The sequence below is a fragment of the Nicotiana attenuata genome, chromosome 3 (genome assembly GCF_001879085.1).
Source record: "Nicotiana attenuata strain UT chromosome 3, NIATTr2, whole genome shotgun sequence".
NCBI lineage: Eukaryota > Viridiplantae > Streptophyta > Magnoliopsida > Solanales > Solanaceae > Nicotiana > Nicotiana attenuata.
Genome location: NC_031991.1, coordinates 64,260,284 through 64,275,943, shown reverse-complemented (window position 1 = coordinate 64,275,943; position 15,660 = coordinate 64,260,284). Strand labels below are relative to the sequence as shown.

The window sequence follows — 15,660 nt, the reverse complement described above, 5'->3', positions numbered from 1 at the left end:
CTATTATATGACTTATATGACAATCATCGAAGAATTTAAATTGCTTGAAGCATATATAGTTCTTGGTCCTGAAGTACCATATGATAAGTGTAATTTGTGCACATATGTATCCTGCTATAACTATAAACATAATAATCTGATAGCGGAAACTTTTACATCTATGGAGATATGAAAAGGTTATTCCATGACATTTATGAAGAGATTACATATCTATCAAGATTGATGATGTCAAGGTGCAACATATTGATTCAAGTTAATATGGCTGATTTGTTTATCAAATCTCTACCAACGATCTTTTGAAGGTGATGAACAAGATTGGAATGTGAAGGCTCAAGGATGTGAATTGATGCCCTCATCAAGGGGATTGATATGCGTTGTTTCTTTTTCCTTTATAAGGTTTTGTCCCGCTGGGCTTTCCTTGCAAGGTTTTTAATGAGGCAACCAAAAGGCGTATTGTTAGATATGTGTACTCTTTTTTCTTCTCTAGAATTTTTTTTCCACTGGGTTTTATTGTAGTTAAGGTTTTAACGAGCCACATTATCTGTTGAATAGACATTCAAGGGGGAGTGTTATAAATAGAATTTTATTTATGGTGAATATCTATATTTAGAGAGATTCTAGGGTTTATTACTTGGTGGCTAAGCAACCATCTCCTTATAAATAGAGGGTTCTATTCCATTTTAATTCATCGCAAAATCAATAAGAATTCTCTCTCTATTTTTTCTCTCCAATACTCATCTTTTTGTTGTTTCATAACAGTTTTGAATTTTTTTTCGTAATATATTATAATTATGCTACATAGTTCAAATAATAATAAAATTATATAAGGTAAAATCTTAATTTTTTTAATACTCCTAAATTTTAGGGCTTTCGATATAGTTTAAATAAGGAGAAATTTAATAACAAAACTTTTAATTTTTTAAAGTCCTATACATTAAGAATATAATTAAATGACTATTCCTAAATATTAGGAAAATAATAGTTATTTATAAATGTTAACGAAATAATTAGATTATTATTTTGTCCAATGTGAACTCTATATTTAAAGGGTAAAAAAGACGAATGACATTTCACTAAGGGGCTTCGTACTTTTAATATAGTATAGATAGATAGATATAGATATAGATATAGATCGTAGAGTTTAGCCAAAGGAAAAAAAAATCAAAGAACAACGAATCAAATACTATGAATATAGGGAATTAAGAAATTCATTTAGAACTCTTCGAATCACCATAATGATTGTCCATTTTAAGTTTTTAACCAAAATGAAAAGGCAGAAATGAGGATTTTGAGTAAAATATCATTTAAGGAACAAAGCTATATTAACATTCTATTTAGTTTAGAATTTAAGTTCAATACGCTAATGTTAATAAAAAATTCAAATGATCAACTTACTTACTCGATAAGATAACTATAAGTAGTAAATTACTGAATTTTTATGACAAGTAGTATTCTGATAAGAATAACTAATTAATTAAATTACACCAATAATTTAAGGAAATAACATAACTTTAGTTAAAACATTTTAGACAAATAATTAGCCGTGTTTTTTGAATTCCTTAAAACTTGAATTATTTTGTCTAAAAAGTTAAAAGTCCGAGGAGTGCAAGAGAAGAAAAAGTTTCTTAAAAGGGAGTTAAGAGGAGCAATCAGAAGTTTGGGGACAACGCCGAGATGAAAATGAAAATAAAAAATAGCCCAGTTGACGGTAACTGAAGCCGCTCTGAAATCAGAGCTAGCTGTTTCAAACGGTCTTTTCTTCCGTTTTTATCTCTCCCGCGATACGCGTTTCGTTAATTCGTTTTTCTTTATTACTTCTTCTGACTGACGTCTTGACGCCGTCAAATCTCTTTCTTCTCCCGATCTTCTTTTTTCTCCTCTCCTCCTCCGGGAGAAAATCTAGGTCCCAACGATGTCACTGAAAATCTAGAAACTTCTCAAAATTCATATACAATCTCTCTATACTCGTGTACTATCACACACACACACAGTAGATGGATCGGCGGAGGACGGGAAGTCCGGTGTACGCTCGGCAGTGGAGTGGAGGATCAAGCAGCACAGGTTCATCTTCTCCGGCGGGATCGCCGGCTCATCCCCGTGCTCGGTTGCCTCCTACAGTTACCGGTATGTCTACTATAAAGAGGACTCAGAATGTCGCCGCCAAAGCTGCTGCTCAGCGTTTGGCACAAGTCATGGCTTCTTCTCAGCCACCTCCTGACGACGACGAGGATGATGATGATCTAGGGTTTCGGCGTCCTACAGCTGCTTTCTCCACTAACGACCGTAGGAGTAATAGCAACAGCAAGAGCAGTGGTTTGTCAGCTATTTCACTAGCCAAGCCTAATAGATCTCCTTCCCCCGCGGTAATTTTGATTCACTTTATTTTATTGAATTGTGTTTCCTATGCTAAATTTCTGCATAGTTATTGACTATTGCATGATGTGATGTGAGGTTATGAATGATTCGTTGTTATTGTGTAATTAAGTGGATTTGTTTGGATTGAAATCAGTTGGTTAATCAGATTATTGATGGGAAATATTAAGAGGGAACAAAAATATTTGCAGGTCAACCCTTTGCTTAGGCAATACACTTTCTGACTTGAAACATATGCAAACATTGCTTGACTAGGAGGGAAAGTGCAGTCATGTGGTTCTAATTTGACTTTTCTTCCGCTGGCTCAAGACTCAATGAGATAATTTTGGTTTAGATATATCATGTTCTAATGGCCTAAGGCTGTTCTTAGAAGTTTACTTCTCGTCTTGCGAGCCAGCATTTATACGAGTCGGGGGGGGGGGGGGTGTTGAAGAGAAGAATAAGTTATGAAGCCACATGCTATGGGGTGTGGGCTATTAAATATTGGTTTCTCTTGTCCAAAAGAAAAAATAAGAATGAATAATGGCTTGTATCTAAACGAGATTTCACTGTTGCAAAAGTGAAGTCCGTCGACTCTTGTGATCTGTTATGCACTTTCTGGAAGACATCACTTTTTGTTTTTGTAAAGGACTAATGCTTTTATTCATAGAAACACTTTGCTTGAGGCTTCTTTTCTGATGATAATTAGATGCGACCATGTTTAGTTAGGTCGGAACTTTATGGATCACACTCCTTCTGTTCGTTCATCGTCAACTGGAAGAGCCTCGATTTCTGTTCGTACGTCAGCAGCAACAACGACAACCGGAGCAATAGTGCCACCAAGTAGGTCATCATTGAGAACTCCAGTTTCCATACCGCCAATAGAACCTCTTAGTAGCCGCTTGAGAGAGAAAAGGTAACCATTGTTATTATTTTATCTTCTACTCATACATCATTTAATATCTTGATTTAATTCAATTTTCTAAATGTTGCACACCTTGACTTGTATGATTAGCTTGAACTAGCAGCATTGTGTCTTATTCTTTGTGTAATTTGTTAAAATGCATCTTGTGGTTTGCTAAACTAGTACACGTTTAACTTCAAATTTCCAATGCTTATTTAATACTTGCATTGAAGAGATGGATTACTACTTCTGTGTTGTCCATTTTGAAACTCAAACGAGAAACATATTGCAGTGGGACTGAAACTGAAATTGTGAATTTGTGACCTGACGTTGAGTTTCTGTCTAGTTCTCATCTTGTCTAAGTTTTGGCATTTTAAATCATCTTTTCATTGCTTATGATGTTTAATTTGTAAAAGATTGGAAGTAAACGTAATTTATTTATTGAATTCATGTCACACTACATAGAATTAAGGACTACTCATGTAGTCATAGAATTATGGAATATTCCTAGATTTTCAAGAGCAATCAATCAACTATCAGTCGACTGCGCCTCCATTCCATATGTTAAACTACATAAGAAAGCATTCTTCCTGTGACATACAGGAGCGACTGTGGCAAACAACCATATGACATACTATTTGAAAATTATACTACAATTGATGTCCCCTTAAACTGTATAATATCTCGATGCAATGTGTATTCTTTTGTATCACGGCAAGCGACGATGATCTTTAACTGTATTAGAATAATTTTAGGTTCACACCAGAATTAGGACGCATTGATTTGAAGGGTTCAGGAAATGAGCACGAGGCTTCTGCGCTTCGTGATGAGGTATGTCATCTAAGTGAAGATGCTGTCTGGATGTCTTCTAAAATAGGCTAGACTTAGTCATGCATGTCTTCATTATCTTTTGAGGCTCGCGTAATTTGGATGATTGGATAAAGGACAGTTTTGATAACATTCGAATGAGAATTTTGTAATCCCTTTGCAGCTTGATATGCTTCAAGAAGAAAATGATGTTATTTTAGATAAGGTTAGCTTTTTTACCTTTCTACATTTAGAGAATAGATGAAAAAATAGCTTGTGCGACTTTGTGTTTTTCTGGATCATAATGGCTGGTGTAACTTACAGCTACGTCATACAGAAGAACAACGTGAAGAAGCTGAAGCTAGGGTTCGTTTGTTGGAGAAACAGGTAATTCACCAATAGTAAATGGTCTGTTCCCAGGGACACTTCAAAATGTTAAGTTGATTATAAACACCAATAGAAGTGGTGAAGCTGATGACTGTGCGAAAGAGGTTTCAGTCAACTAATGATAATAACTCTATCTGGTCTTTACTCAGTGAGACATAGTTTCCGTATGGCTTTAGAACAGGATTCTAGTTTTTGAGGTCATGGTTTGTCTTTGTTTAGATTTAACAGTTGTATGAAGCTATTGCAATTCCTTATTTGCAGGTTGCTTCTCTTGGAGAAGGACTATCACTTGAAGCCAAATTATTAAGCAGGTAGAATTTGTAATGTTTTCTCCCCCTTCCATATTTATGCTTAACAAACATTGTCTGATGGTATGCATATTGACAACAGGAAGCAAGAAGCACTTCGCCAGAGAGAGGTAGCTTGCAGAACTGTGATTACAAGTAGTAAAGTCATACATGGTTACTCAACTGTGTCACTGATTTGTCAAAGACTGTTGCTTGTCAAACCCTTTTAGTCTTTTAACTTTAGCTTACGTGTCTACTGTCTAGACAAGTCTAACGGACATTATGATAATTATCCTGCTTGCTTGCTTAATGTTTATGCTTCTATTACTTCTGGTCTGATGATACTGTTCTTCTCCTGCAATGTTATTGCAGGCTGCTCTTAAAGCTGCACAGCAAACTAAGGATGGAAGAGATGAAGAAATTACAGTACTTCGCACTGAAATTGAAGTTAGTTCATGCTACTCTTAGGACTTAATTCCCCCTTCCCCCCCCCCCAAAAAAAAAAAAGGAAGTTCATGCTACTCTGTGGGTGCTGTGTGCTTTTTTATTGTCACTGATCTTTCTCTTTACTTTTTGTGCTATTTTGTTTTATTCAGAACTTGAAGGACGACACTGCGAATGCAATGGAACAACTTCAGGAAGCTGAATCTGAAGCAAAAGCTCTTCGAACAATGACACAGAGAATGATATTGACCCATGAAGAGATGGTTGTTGTTTGAATTCTTATGAGATAACTTTTTTGCTTTAGCTTCAAATTTATGATACTCACTACTCGGTCTTCCTCACTTTGATTTCTGCTGGCCTTTTGACATTCTAGGAGGAGGTGGTTCTAAAGAGATGTTGGCTATCTCGATATTGGGGCCTAGCTGTACACTATGGTAATTTGCTTAATCAGAATGTTCTTGTGGATTTAATCAGTGGTTGTAATATGTAGTGTACTGTTTTGAAGTTACAATCTTTAGCATCTTTCGTTTGCTTATATGGGAGAAAACTTGTTTCTTGGGCTCTTGGCTTAACAAGTAGAGAAATACCATGATTACTGACAGTGTATAAAATGTAGCAAAATTTGAATTTTGAGAAAGCTCTCCTAGTTCGGTTGACTTAAGAGATTGATGAAGTTTTAGAGAAGGTTCAAGGTGAAGTTAGTTTGTCTTATATCGACCTCCAGATGCACCAGTATTGAGGTGTTAAAAGGGGGGTCGAGTATACGTGAAATCATATGGAAGAAAGTTGTCTGAAATACCTACAATCTCTTGGAATCCATTCAATTCTATAGAATAAAAAGATTATATATAGGCAACACCAATTAGGTCGGATTAAGTTTAGTTATGTTAGTACGCTAACTTTAGGTCCAATGTGCATTAGGAGTCTTTGGTTTTGCCATAGATTAAGATGCCTTTTAGGAAATGTAGAAAACTTCTAAGTTTTTATAATATTGGATCGAGACGAGTTTAAACGGACGAGACGGACACTGGGGAGACATATGATTCAATAATACCCCTATCGTATCTGATTTGTCTTAAAATATCCTCCGTTAACCTATTGGATCATGAGAGCTCTTACCGCATTTTTTCGGCCTAAATTTACCGCTGCCTCTGCCAGCAGACTTATTTGGCATGCAGGGGACGTTTAATTTAAAACACGGCGGTCCATAAAGCTTCCACGTGGAAATAACATTTTAAATAAAGAGAAACTAAATAGCCACCCGCTGTAAATATTTTTGAATGAGCGCCAAATGTGTTAAAAGCCCATAAATTCCCGACCTGCCTCTAAATTTCCAACCCGCATCGTAATACCTAAACCTGTTTTCTTTAATATTTACTTCCCTCTTTTGTGGGGTGGGGGCTTTGGGGGGGGGGGGGGGATGCTAATTATGAATTGGTGCGGCTAACTTCTGTGCTTTCAGGTATCTGTGCAGATATAGCAGGGGCAAAGCATGAGCATTGGTCATCTTTTGCACCTCTTCCATTTGAAGTTGTGATTTCTGCTGGGCAGAAGGCCAGGGAGGAATCCTGGAGTGGTGCTTAGCTCTTCCCTTGCATTTTTCCGTCCTCCATTAACTCCAAAACATACCATTCATTCTGCTTCTTATGTTTTCTCTTTGCATCTAAGTTGGATTTTAATATCTCTCGTGTTGAGCAGGTGGCGATGATTCTGATCGGAGCAAACGTGTTCGCGACATTAGTGACTTATCTGGAGAGGGAAATATTGAGAGTATGCTGTCAGTTGAAATGGCTCTAAGAGAATTAGCTTCCCTGAAGGTTTCTCTTTGTTTCTTTAATCATGGTTCCTATTATATGTCGTAAAAGCTGTGTAGTATATTCTGGTAAACAATATGTTTTCTGCTTTAGGTTGAGGATGCTGTTATTCTTGCATTGGCACAGCCTCGGCGCTCAAATGTCGTCCGTCAATCCTCTGGTATGACTTACGAGTTATGATTTTGTGAATTTTTATTCTGTTGGTTTCAATGGATGAAACTGATGTTGTCTAGTTTGTACTCCTCTCATCTCACGTTTATATGCTGTATGCATTTACGCGTCAAAGTGGCCATCTCCTAGAGTTCATGCACTTTTTCTTGACACCGTATCTGATGTTACATAATTGCAGTAGGACATAGTCATGAGTTTGGAGCAAATACCTGTTGTCTTTACCAAAGGGTGGCTGTCTTCTTCTGGCCCTGTAAACCTGCATATTAGAAGTTGTGCATGAGAACTTCAATGATGGTTTACCTTCACCATTTTGCCATCTCTGTGTTATTTGCCATCCTAAAGACTATTAATAACTTGACTGCCTGCTGAACATCCAGTGGCACATGTACTTTTCCTTAATGATTAATTTGATAGTCTTGCTGTTCCATCTCGTCCAGTTCTCTTATGTTCCAACCCCTAGTCCATCTTTCGTGAGTGCTCTTTAGCTGTGTTTTGAGTTTGAAAATAGAATAACACTTGCTCTGTATTTTATGCTTTTGTTGCTTGGCAGATCCTAAATCATCTGCTGACCCCAAGTTGATGGATGCATATGGTAAGGAGCATGCTAGATCCACTTGATACAAATTTGGACATGTTCGGTTTGGAATACCTCGATCTGCTGGTTATTTTAATATTCTCCTTAACTAGGATTGGTAGATCAATTATCTACAGTTATATTTTTAGAAATTGTTAAATGAAGTGCTTTCTATGTCATTCTCCCTTTTCTGAACTCAATTCGCCCACCCCAACTTTTGAAGAGAACCTGCTTTTTATTTGAGAGCAGCTGCAAGAATCCATTCTTTATCCTATGCTCTGTACATATAGATTTTCTTTAGGGCTGCTATGCAGATGTTAAAGACGCAACTCCTTTTATAAATCAGTTTTTTCGTCTTGAAAAAAGTACATTAACATAAATCAGTTACATTTGCCCATTCTGGACTTCAGTATTTGTCTTTTTCCTAGGTTGTTTGGTATATAGGTCATGGTTTGCTAATACTGGAGGCTGTTGACTTGTTGATTAGCTGTGGTATAAGAAATGCCTTCTTCAAGGTTTTGATTAAGACTTTTGTGTTTTTGGTTGCAGAGTTGAGCCAAGAGGAGTCAGAAGATGTTCTTTTCAAGGAGGTCTGTTGTTTTTGGTTCTGGAGCCACTTCCTCTTCTGTTGCCTTTATAGTTTATATCAATTGGCATGCTGAGCCTTTTCATTGTTTCCCTCATAGCATAATGAAGTTAAAATTTTAGTATGTTTTAATACATATCATACTCCTTTACCTATCAAAAGAAAAATGAAGTTAAATGATGTTTATATCAATTGGCATGTTGAGAAGGTTGAACTTTTTCATTGTTTCCCTCATAGCATAATGAAGTTAAATATTTTGTATGTTTTAATACATATCATACTCTACCTATCAAAAGAAAAAAAACACTCCTGGTCAGACCAATTTTTCTGGACGGAAACTTTGTAATCTGAATAAAGGCCATGGTTCAGTTGAATGTTGAAACTAGTACAAGTTACAAAGTCTTGAGGAGTATTTCGTTTTGCCACTTAACCAATGTCGTTGCATTAGTTCCACCACATGATGAGCCATTGCTAAAATTTCAGGCTTGGCTTACATACTTCTGGAGGAGAGCAAAAGTGCATTGTGTAGAAGAAGATATTGCAGAAGAGAGGCTTCAGTTCTGGATTAGCCGTAGTGGGCAAACACCAACCACTCATGATGCTGTTGATGGTAATTCATTTCCCCTACTTTTTCTTGAATAAAGAAATACAATCTACACTACTAATAAAAGTTACAAATAAATATTCTATTGAAAATTTCAAATAACGGTCTTTGGTCTTAGCTTTCACATTCCATCGTTGCAACTTAAACAGTTCCATTCGAGCCTTACATGGAAATTCCTATTGCAGAAAAGTTTCTTCCTAAACTGTCCTTGTACCTAGAATCCTATGATGTTTAATCAAGCTATAAGCATAAAAAAATTGTAAGTTATTTTATACTACTAATGAAAGCCCAAACTCCTGCAATAAGTAGCTGAGTCATGTTCATTATATTGACTCTCAGGATGCCCCGTTTTGTGATGCTAGCTTGAGTAGGATAGGGGGTAAATTGGTCTTTCTGCTGCACTCCCCCTTTTAAATTTTAGGAAATTACTCTCTCTGTCCCAATTAATGTGATGGTGTTTGACTTGGTGCAGACTTTAAGAAAGAAAGGAAGACCTTTAAAACTTTTGGTCTAAAACAAGCCATAGATATTTATGTGATTATAAATCATATCATTAATGGTAATACTGTATGAGTATTTAAAAGTTAGATTTTAAATTGAGTATATAAATGTGTCATTCTTTTTGAGACGGACTAAAAAGGAAAAAAATATCACATAAATTGGGATTGGGGGGGGGGGGGGGGGGAGTATGTTTAACATGGAAACTAGTCTATTGAGAAATATGCACACATGTAGTGTTCACTAGTTTTATTTGTTTGATGGACTGGTAATATGGAACTTTGAGAAGTTGCTGGGGCCAATGCAATTGTAGCAGAATTGGAGAGAGGCCAAGGCGTTTCTTGTCAACCCCTTAGGACTCATAAATTGAGTTGGCTTCGATGAGGATGTCGAGTTTCAAAGGGTGCAAGTGGTTTGTTAGGGGTCCGACTCTTTGAACTTGACATGACAACAAGAGTGTTGTCATGAGGTATACCAGGAAAAAGAGGGTGCTGGGAGAAGTTACAACGAAATAGTGTCTGACAAGCTCTAGCAATGGAATTTTTCAATTTAAACAGTTCAAGGATAGTAAAAGAATGAATTCTGAACAGTATCTGACTATTTAAAGTTACACAGGTAATAGGATTTAATTTATTAGAAATAGGAGAAACTAATTTTGTCCCCGCCCCACTTAACGGAGTTACACTTTGCTCGACCTGGACAGAAATTAAGATGCCCCTAAAAGCACGTTAAGAGCTTCCACTTGTCATGGTTGCGAAGTCCATGCTTTGTAGGCCATGGTGGAAAAGCTATGTTGTGTAAAACTATAATTGGCATTACTTTGTAGGCCTTGGTAGAAAAGCTATATTTGTGGACAACTATAATTGGCATTGGTCAGATTGGACCCACAAAGCTAGTTTTACCTAGACTTCATATTGTCAGTGGTGCCATAGAATATGCTTTGTTGGCCTCGGTGGAAGAACTTTATTTGGAAAGCTATAATTGTTAATCACAGACATTCGTTAGCATCGGACCGCAAAGCTAGTTTTACCTAGACTTCATATTGTCAGTGGTGCCAAAGAATATTATCTTCTACTATAATTTTGTCTTCCATCCAGGCGCTGTTCTCTTTGTTTATTATTCTATTAGATATTTCTGAAGGACAGCTGAAATAATTGAAACTCTTCTCTCCCTTCCCACTGGTAGGGCTTGACATAACCTTCAGATTGAGTTTGTTGCTCATTGGAAGTTGTTACCAAAAAGTTTTTGCCTAGTGATACGGCATTGCCACATATTCGTAATTCCTTCCACCATTATTTTTTAAGTTTATAGATGCTTGGCATGATGATGGTGGTTTGAGATAAACCATTATATGTGAATGGATCATTAACCACTTTAAAGAAAGGTTGGTTAACCGCTTTAAAGATTCCAGAAACCATTTACTGTTATAGTGTGCCCTTATATATATTTTCCTTCTTTTAATCAACTTATGTAGAACAAAGATAAAAACATCTTTCGTATATTAGCTTTGTCGCCAACTTTTGTCCTATTTCTTTTTTCTTTTTCTTTTTAATTAAGAACGACTAGTTATTGAGCATCTAACTACACATTTTATAGGTAGAATAATTTTGGATATGAAAGGGAATGTTTTCCGGAGGGATTTAAGTCTGAGAAGAATGGGTGAAAAAGATGTGATGGGCGATTCAGATAAAAAAAAAAAGGACACTTTCAGAGAAAGAATGATGATTTGAGATATAACTTTGTGGACAACATTATTAGTCTGTTTATCTTTTAAAATCTTTCATTATGCAATAAATGAAATGGCGTCAGAGGACTTGAATGCTGAAAAAAGAGGAGAGTGTGATGATCTGGAAATTGTAAGAACTGGCTGGGTCTAGATGAAGGTGGAACTAAATAAGTACAGCGGAAATATTGATTGTTTTAATTAAAACCGTCATGCGATTTTGTATGCAAGTGTTTTGAAATTTGTTGAGCGAATGGTATTCTTTTGCTCTTTTTCAGTGGAAAGAGGTTTAATAGAATTGAGGAAGCTGGGGATCGAACAGCAGCTGTGGGAAGCTTCTCGTAAAGAAATTGACCAACCTTCGGTTACTAATGGCAAAATGAATGCGGAGTCAGAGGCATCTCCATGATGGACAATGTAGTTGTTTGATATCTATTCTTTTAGGGATTGTACCTTTTTCTTCCCTTTTTCTTTCTTTTTCGGTTTTTAAAGTTCTAATAGATATTATTTCTTCCTCATCCTTTGAGTTATTCTTTCAGTTTGTTTTCCTGGAATTTTGAAATGGTAGAGCTTGAGGATCTGAGAACAGATAAATTGTAATTAGTTGTTTGTATAATCAATCGAGTGATGCAATAGTGATATCGTCTGTATATTTGAGCTGTAATGTTACTTTACTAAATCAAATAATTTTCATTAACAACAAAAAGCGTCGAAAATGTATCTGAAATTAGGCGAGAGATTTAACCATACACTGTTCGTCATGTCCCCATCATTCTCGCCTGTCTTCAATAATATCCAACAGGACTATGCTTCATCCATTTCCCTCGATCTCACCAATGAAATGTCGGACAGAGAAATATAAAAACCAGTACTAATGAATTTATTACTTTATGCCATGTGCCATATACCGTCCCTAGGCATTTATGCATTGTGTAGTCTTATTCCTTTATTAGGAATTGAGTTTTAAAAGCTCTTCTTTTATTTTCCAGTTTTCCTGTGATTCGAAGTTTAAACAGGGAAGAATTGAATCGTTACACGTTATGTGGGCTACGTAACTTATTATCCATTAGGTTTCTTGATAGATTTTGCTAAAAGCTCAGTGTTCCAAGCAGAAGGAAGAATGCAAGCTCAAAGTAAGTGTAGGTGGGAAAATTCTCGAGTGACTCAAATACAGGTGTCCAAGTGTACTGAACAAAACTGTGAAACATTACTATTATTGATGGCATGAAATTCATAAAAAGGAGCATCATCTCTTTGAGCGTGCAAAATATATAAGTATGCCTTTTCGGAAACTGCAATCTTATGTGTGTCTTTCACGCTACATATGAATGCAAGAGAGTACTCAATCTTCTTGCGTGGTTATAGGCGCTAAAATCGGGTGTTGCTGTTGATCTTTCATTAAAATATTACTACTACTCGGAATTACTTATTTATTCCAAACGCACACCAACTTTTATTTGTTCCTACTCATATTCGGTATCCTCTTTAAAATCCAACTAATTCGGTTTACACCACATAAGCATCGGGAGAAATTCAAAAATAGCCAGATGTACCACTGGTCGTTGAAAAATAGCCAAGTTTTAAAAGTCATCGAAATTTAGCCACTTTAAATCTGAGCGAAAACACTGTTCAAAATCCGGAAAAATACGCCCGCAAATTTTACGGGAGTTCCAGCAAGTATAATTGTCCAGTATAATATACTGGAGTTTGGAGCACTGGTGCTCCAGTCTCCCGCAAATTTTACAGGAGTTAGCAAAGTATACCGGTCCAGCATAATATGCTGGAGTTCGTACACAAATGCACCAGAACTCCCGTATATTATACCGGACCGGTCCCTGTTGCAGCAAAATAGTGGCTATTTTTCATTGACTTGGTAAACGCTGGCTATTTTTCATTGACCAGTGTGAAAACTGGCTATATGAATGAGATTTATAATATACTCCCTCCGGTCCATAATAAGTGATCAATTTGCTTTTGGCACGCCCATTAAGAAAATACTAAATTCTATACAAAAAATACCTAGTATGACTAAACTACCCTCAATTAAATATTTAATGTGAGGAGTAAGAAAACTTTTTAGGGATATGTATGTAAGGGTAATTTTGTGAAAACAAATTAATTTTTTTCTTGATTATATAAATGGACACTTATTTTGGACCAAAATAAAAAAGCAAATTGGTCACTTATTGTGGACCGGAGGGAGTAAACAGTAATATTGGAATTTTTTTGATAATTATTGTAATTAAACATGTTGTAGCAGGTCATCTATAGCTAATTTCACTTGTTATAGATAATTAATTATAATGATTTTTTAGTGTAAAAATTCTCTTAGACCTCATTGTAGAGAAGTTAAAGCCGAATGATAATTCATAACCTTGTTACCGCCCAAAAGAGATGCATTGACCTTAAATAATTCAACGAATTAGGTGCACTACATTTCTTAGGTTAGTTAGGGAAGGATAGAGTTTGAAAAATGCATAAAGTTCGCTAAAAGGTGTCTTTGACTTGTGTTTAGGTGTTAACACTTAACAGCTAATTTCCAAGTGGGCACTAAAGTGATACATTAATTTCTTGGAAAGCAATTTCACTACTACTACTACTAGTATTTAGCTCAAAAGAAAACAATAACTCGCAATATATTTTTCATTCTAAGGGGTCTATCACAAGGTCTCAAATCTTTCAAATTGTTCTACTATTTATTTCTTAAAGGGTGGGGGTGATGGTTTTGATCTCGGGGAGAGGCAGGGGTAGAGCTGCATAGTATGAAAGTTCAACTGAATTCTATTTGTCGAAAAATTATATTGTTATACTATATATTATGTCGAAAATTTTCAAGAGAAGGTTCAGATTTGCTTATGCGCTCTACGAAATGGTCCAAATTTGTTGTTCGTTAGTAATTGAGATCAGATTTACCCTTATCGTTATAAAAGGTAGATTTTCCCTTATCGTATAACGGCACAAGTTTTTCAACTTTCGAGCCTTTCTTGCAAGGAAAAAAAAATCAAATTTATCTTTAAGACCCGTTTGTCCATAAATTTTGGTGGCTTTTCTTGAAAAAAAATATTGGAAACAATGTTTGTTCATGTAATATGATCAGTTTTTGAAAAAAAATTGACTTCTTTTTTAAGTTCCCAAATCTGGTTTACAGCATTTTTTGGGTGAAAAATTTCCTTTCGCTCACAAAATTTTAAATGTTTTTTTTTAAAATTAAAATGTATGTCCAAACATAACTTCAACTTCCAAAAATTATTTTTCAACACAACTTCAAAAATTCCTTTTATCAACCTTCAACCAAATTTATGTCCAAACGCTTGACAAGTGAAATGGTTCAGATTTACCCGAAAACTTTCTAAAGTTTCTTGCTTGTCGTTGAACAAAGGTTGGACCACGATGAGGCTGTCATAGATAAAGGATAGAAGCTTAAATGCCTATCTGTCTGCTTTTGGCAGTTATATATACAAGTGGGAAAAAAAGGAATGATTTAAGTAAGGTTCAAATTTTGTAAAGGTTCCTTCTGCTTAGAAGCTATAATGGGGTTCTTGTGAATGTGTGTGAAAAGTGAATTGACAAATCATGATACTTCATTATTATAATACAGTAACATACCCTTTTTCTTGTGGAGTCCAAAGACTATAATACCTTCAACCTAATACGTACATAAAGAAAATGTTTTTACACTGTTGCTGTATTTGATTTCAAGTATATGCCATTATCTATCTACTTTTATATATTCATTATAAAGATTCTAATTGATCTTAGTGGACCACATCTCATTTTCCCACCTTTAATGTCTATGAGGTGCTGCATATTTGCTCTCATTTTCAGTAACTTATCTTATAAAAGGCAGTTCGGTGCACTAAGCTCCCGCTATGCGCAGGATCACATCTTATTTTCCCATGTTTTATCTAATGTCTATGAGGTGCTGCATTTTTGCTCTCATTTTCAGTAACTTATCTACTAAAATTGTAGCGCGGTGCACTAAGCTCTCTCTATACGCAGGGTCCGTGGAAGGGTCGGACCATAAAGGTCTACTGTGTGCAGCTTTACCGTGTATTTCTACAAGAGGTTGTTTACACGACTCGAACCTGTGACCTCCTGATCACATGTAGAGGTGGCAAATGGGTAGGGTTGGGCTGAATTTGGGCGGGTCAAGATGGATTAGGTCAATAAATGAGTCATTACTCAATCCAGCCCAAAGTGTACTTAGTCTAAGATGGGCTAAACAATGGGTCATAGCCCAACCTGCCCAACTTGACCTATGTTTTAGAATCATGCTCATCTTGCGTAAAAAAAGCCTTTTACCTTTTATATACCTATGTATAAAAGGGTAAATAAATACTATTAATATATTGAGAATCAAAATATATTTTCTTAAATAACAAATTAGTATTTAAAATGTGTAAGTTAAATTTTTTTTGCGTGTGTGATAGGGGAGGGTGGGTGGTGTAGAAAAACGAAAAAACAAAAAACAAAAAATTGAAAATACAAAAAAAAAAGTAAACAAAAAAA

At 35.8% G+C, this 15,660-nt stretch overlaps 1 protein-coding gene across 3 annotated transcripts; it reads left to right on the top strand.

Annotated features, from left to right (window-relative positions):
• LOC109223938 (coiled-coil domain-containing protein SCD2-like) lies at positions 1,641-11,803 on the top strand. 3 transcript variants are annotated; one of them, XM_019388437.1, is made up of 17 exons: positions 1,641-2,363; positions 3,078-3,268; positions 4,012-4,087; positions 4,248-4,289; positions 4,388-4,450; positions 4,712-4,761; positions 4,841-4,868; positions 5,110-5,184; positions 5,334-5,444; positions 5,555-5,615; positions 6,644-6,757; positions 6,880-6,998; positions 7,089-7,155; positions 7,717-7,758; positions 8,290-8,330; positions 8,810-8,936; positions 11,430-11,803. In XM_019388437.1, the coding sequence occupies exons 1-17, from the start codon at positions 1,995-1,997 to the stop codon at positions 11,558-11,560; spliced, it is 1,707 nt and encodes a 568-aa protein (XP_019243982.1). In that variant the 5' UTR covers positions 1,641-1,994; the 3' UTR covers positions 11,561-11,803. The 3 variants fall into 3 exon arrangements, with proteins under 3 accessions (XP_019243982.1, XP_019243983.1, XP_019243984.1); XM_019388439.1 differs by having other exon boundaries at positions 2,277-2,363; positions 3,082-3,268; XM_019388438.1 differs by lacking the exon at positions 4,248-4,289.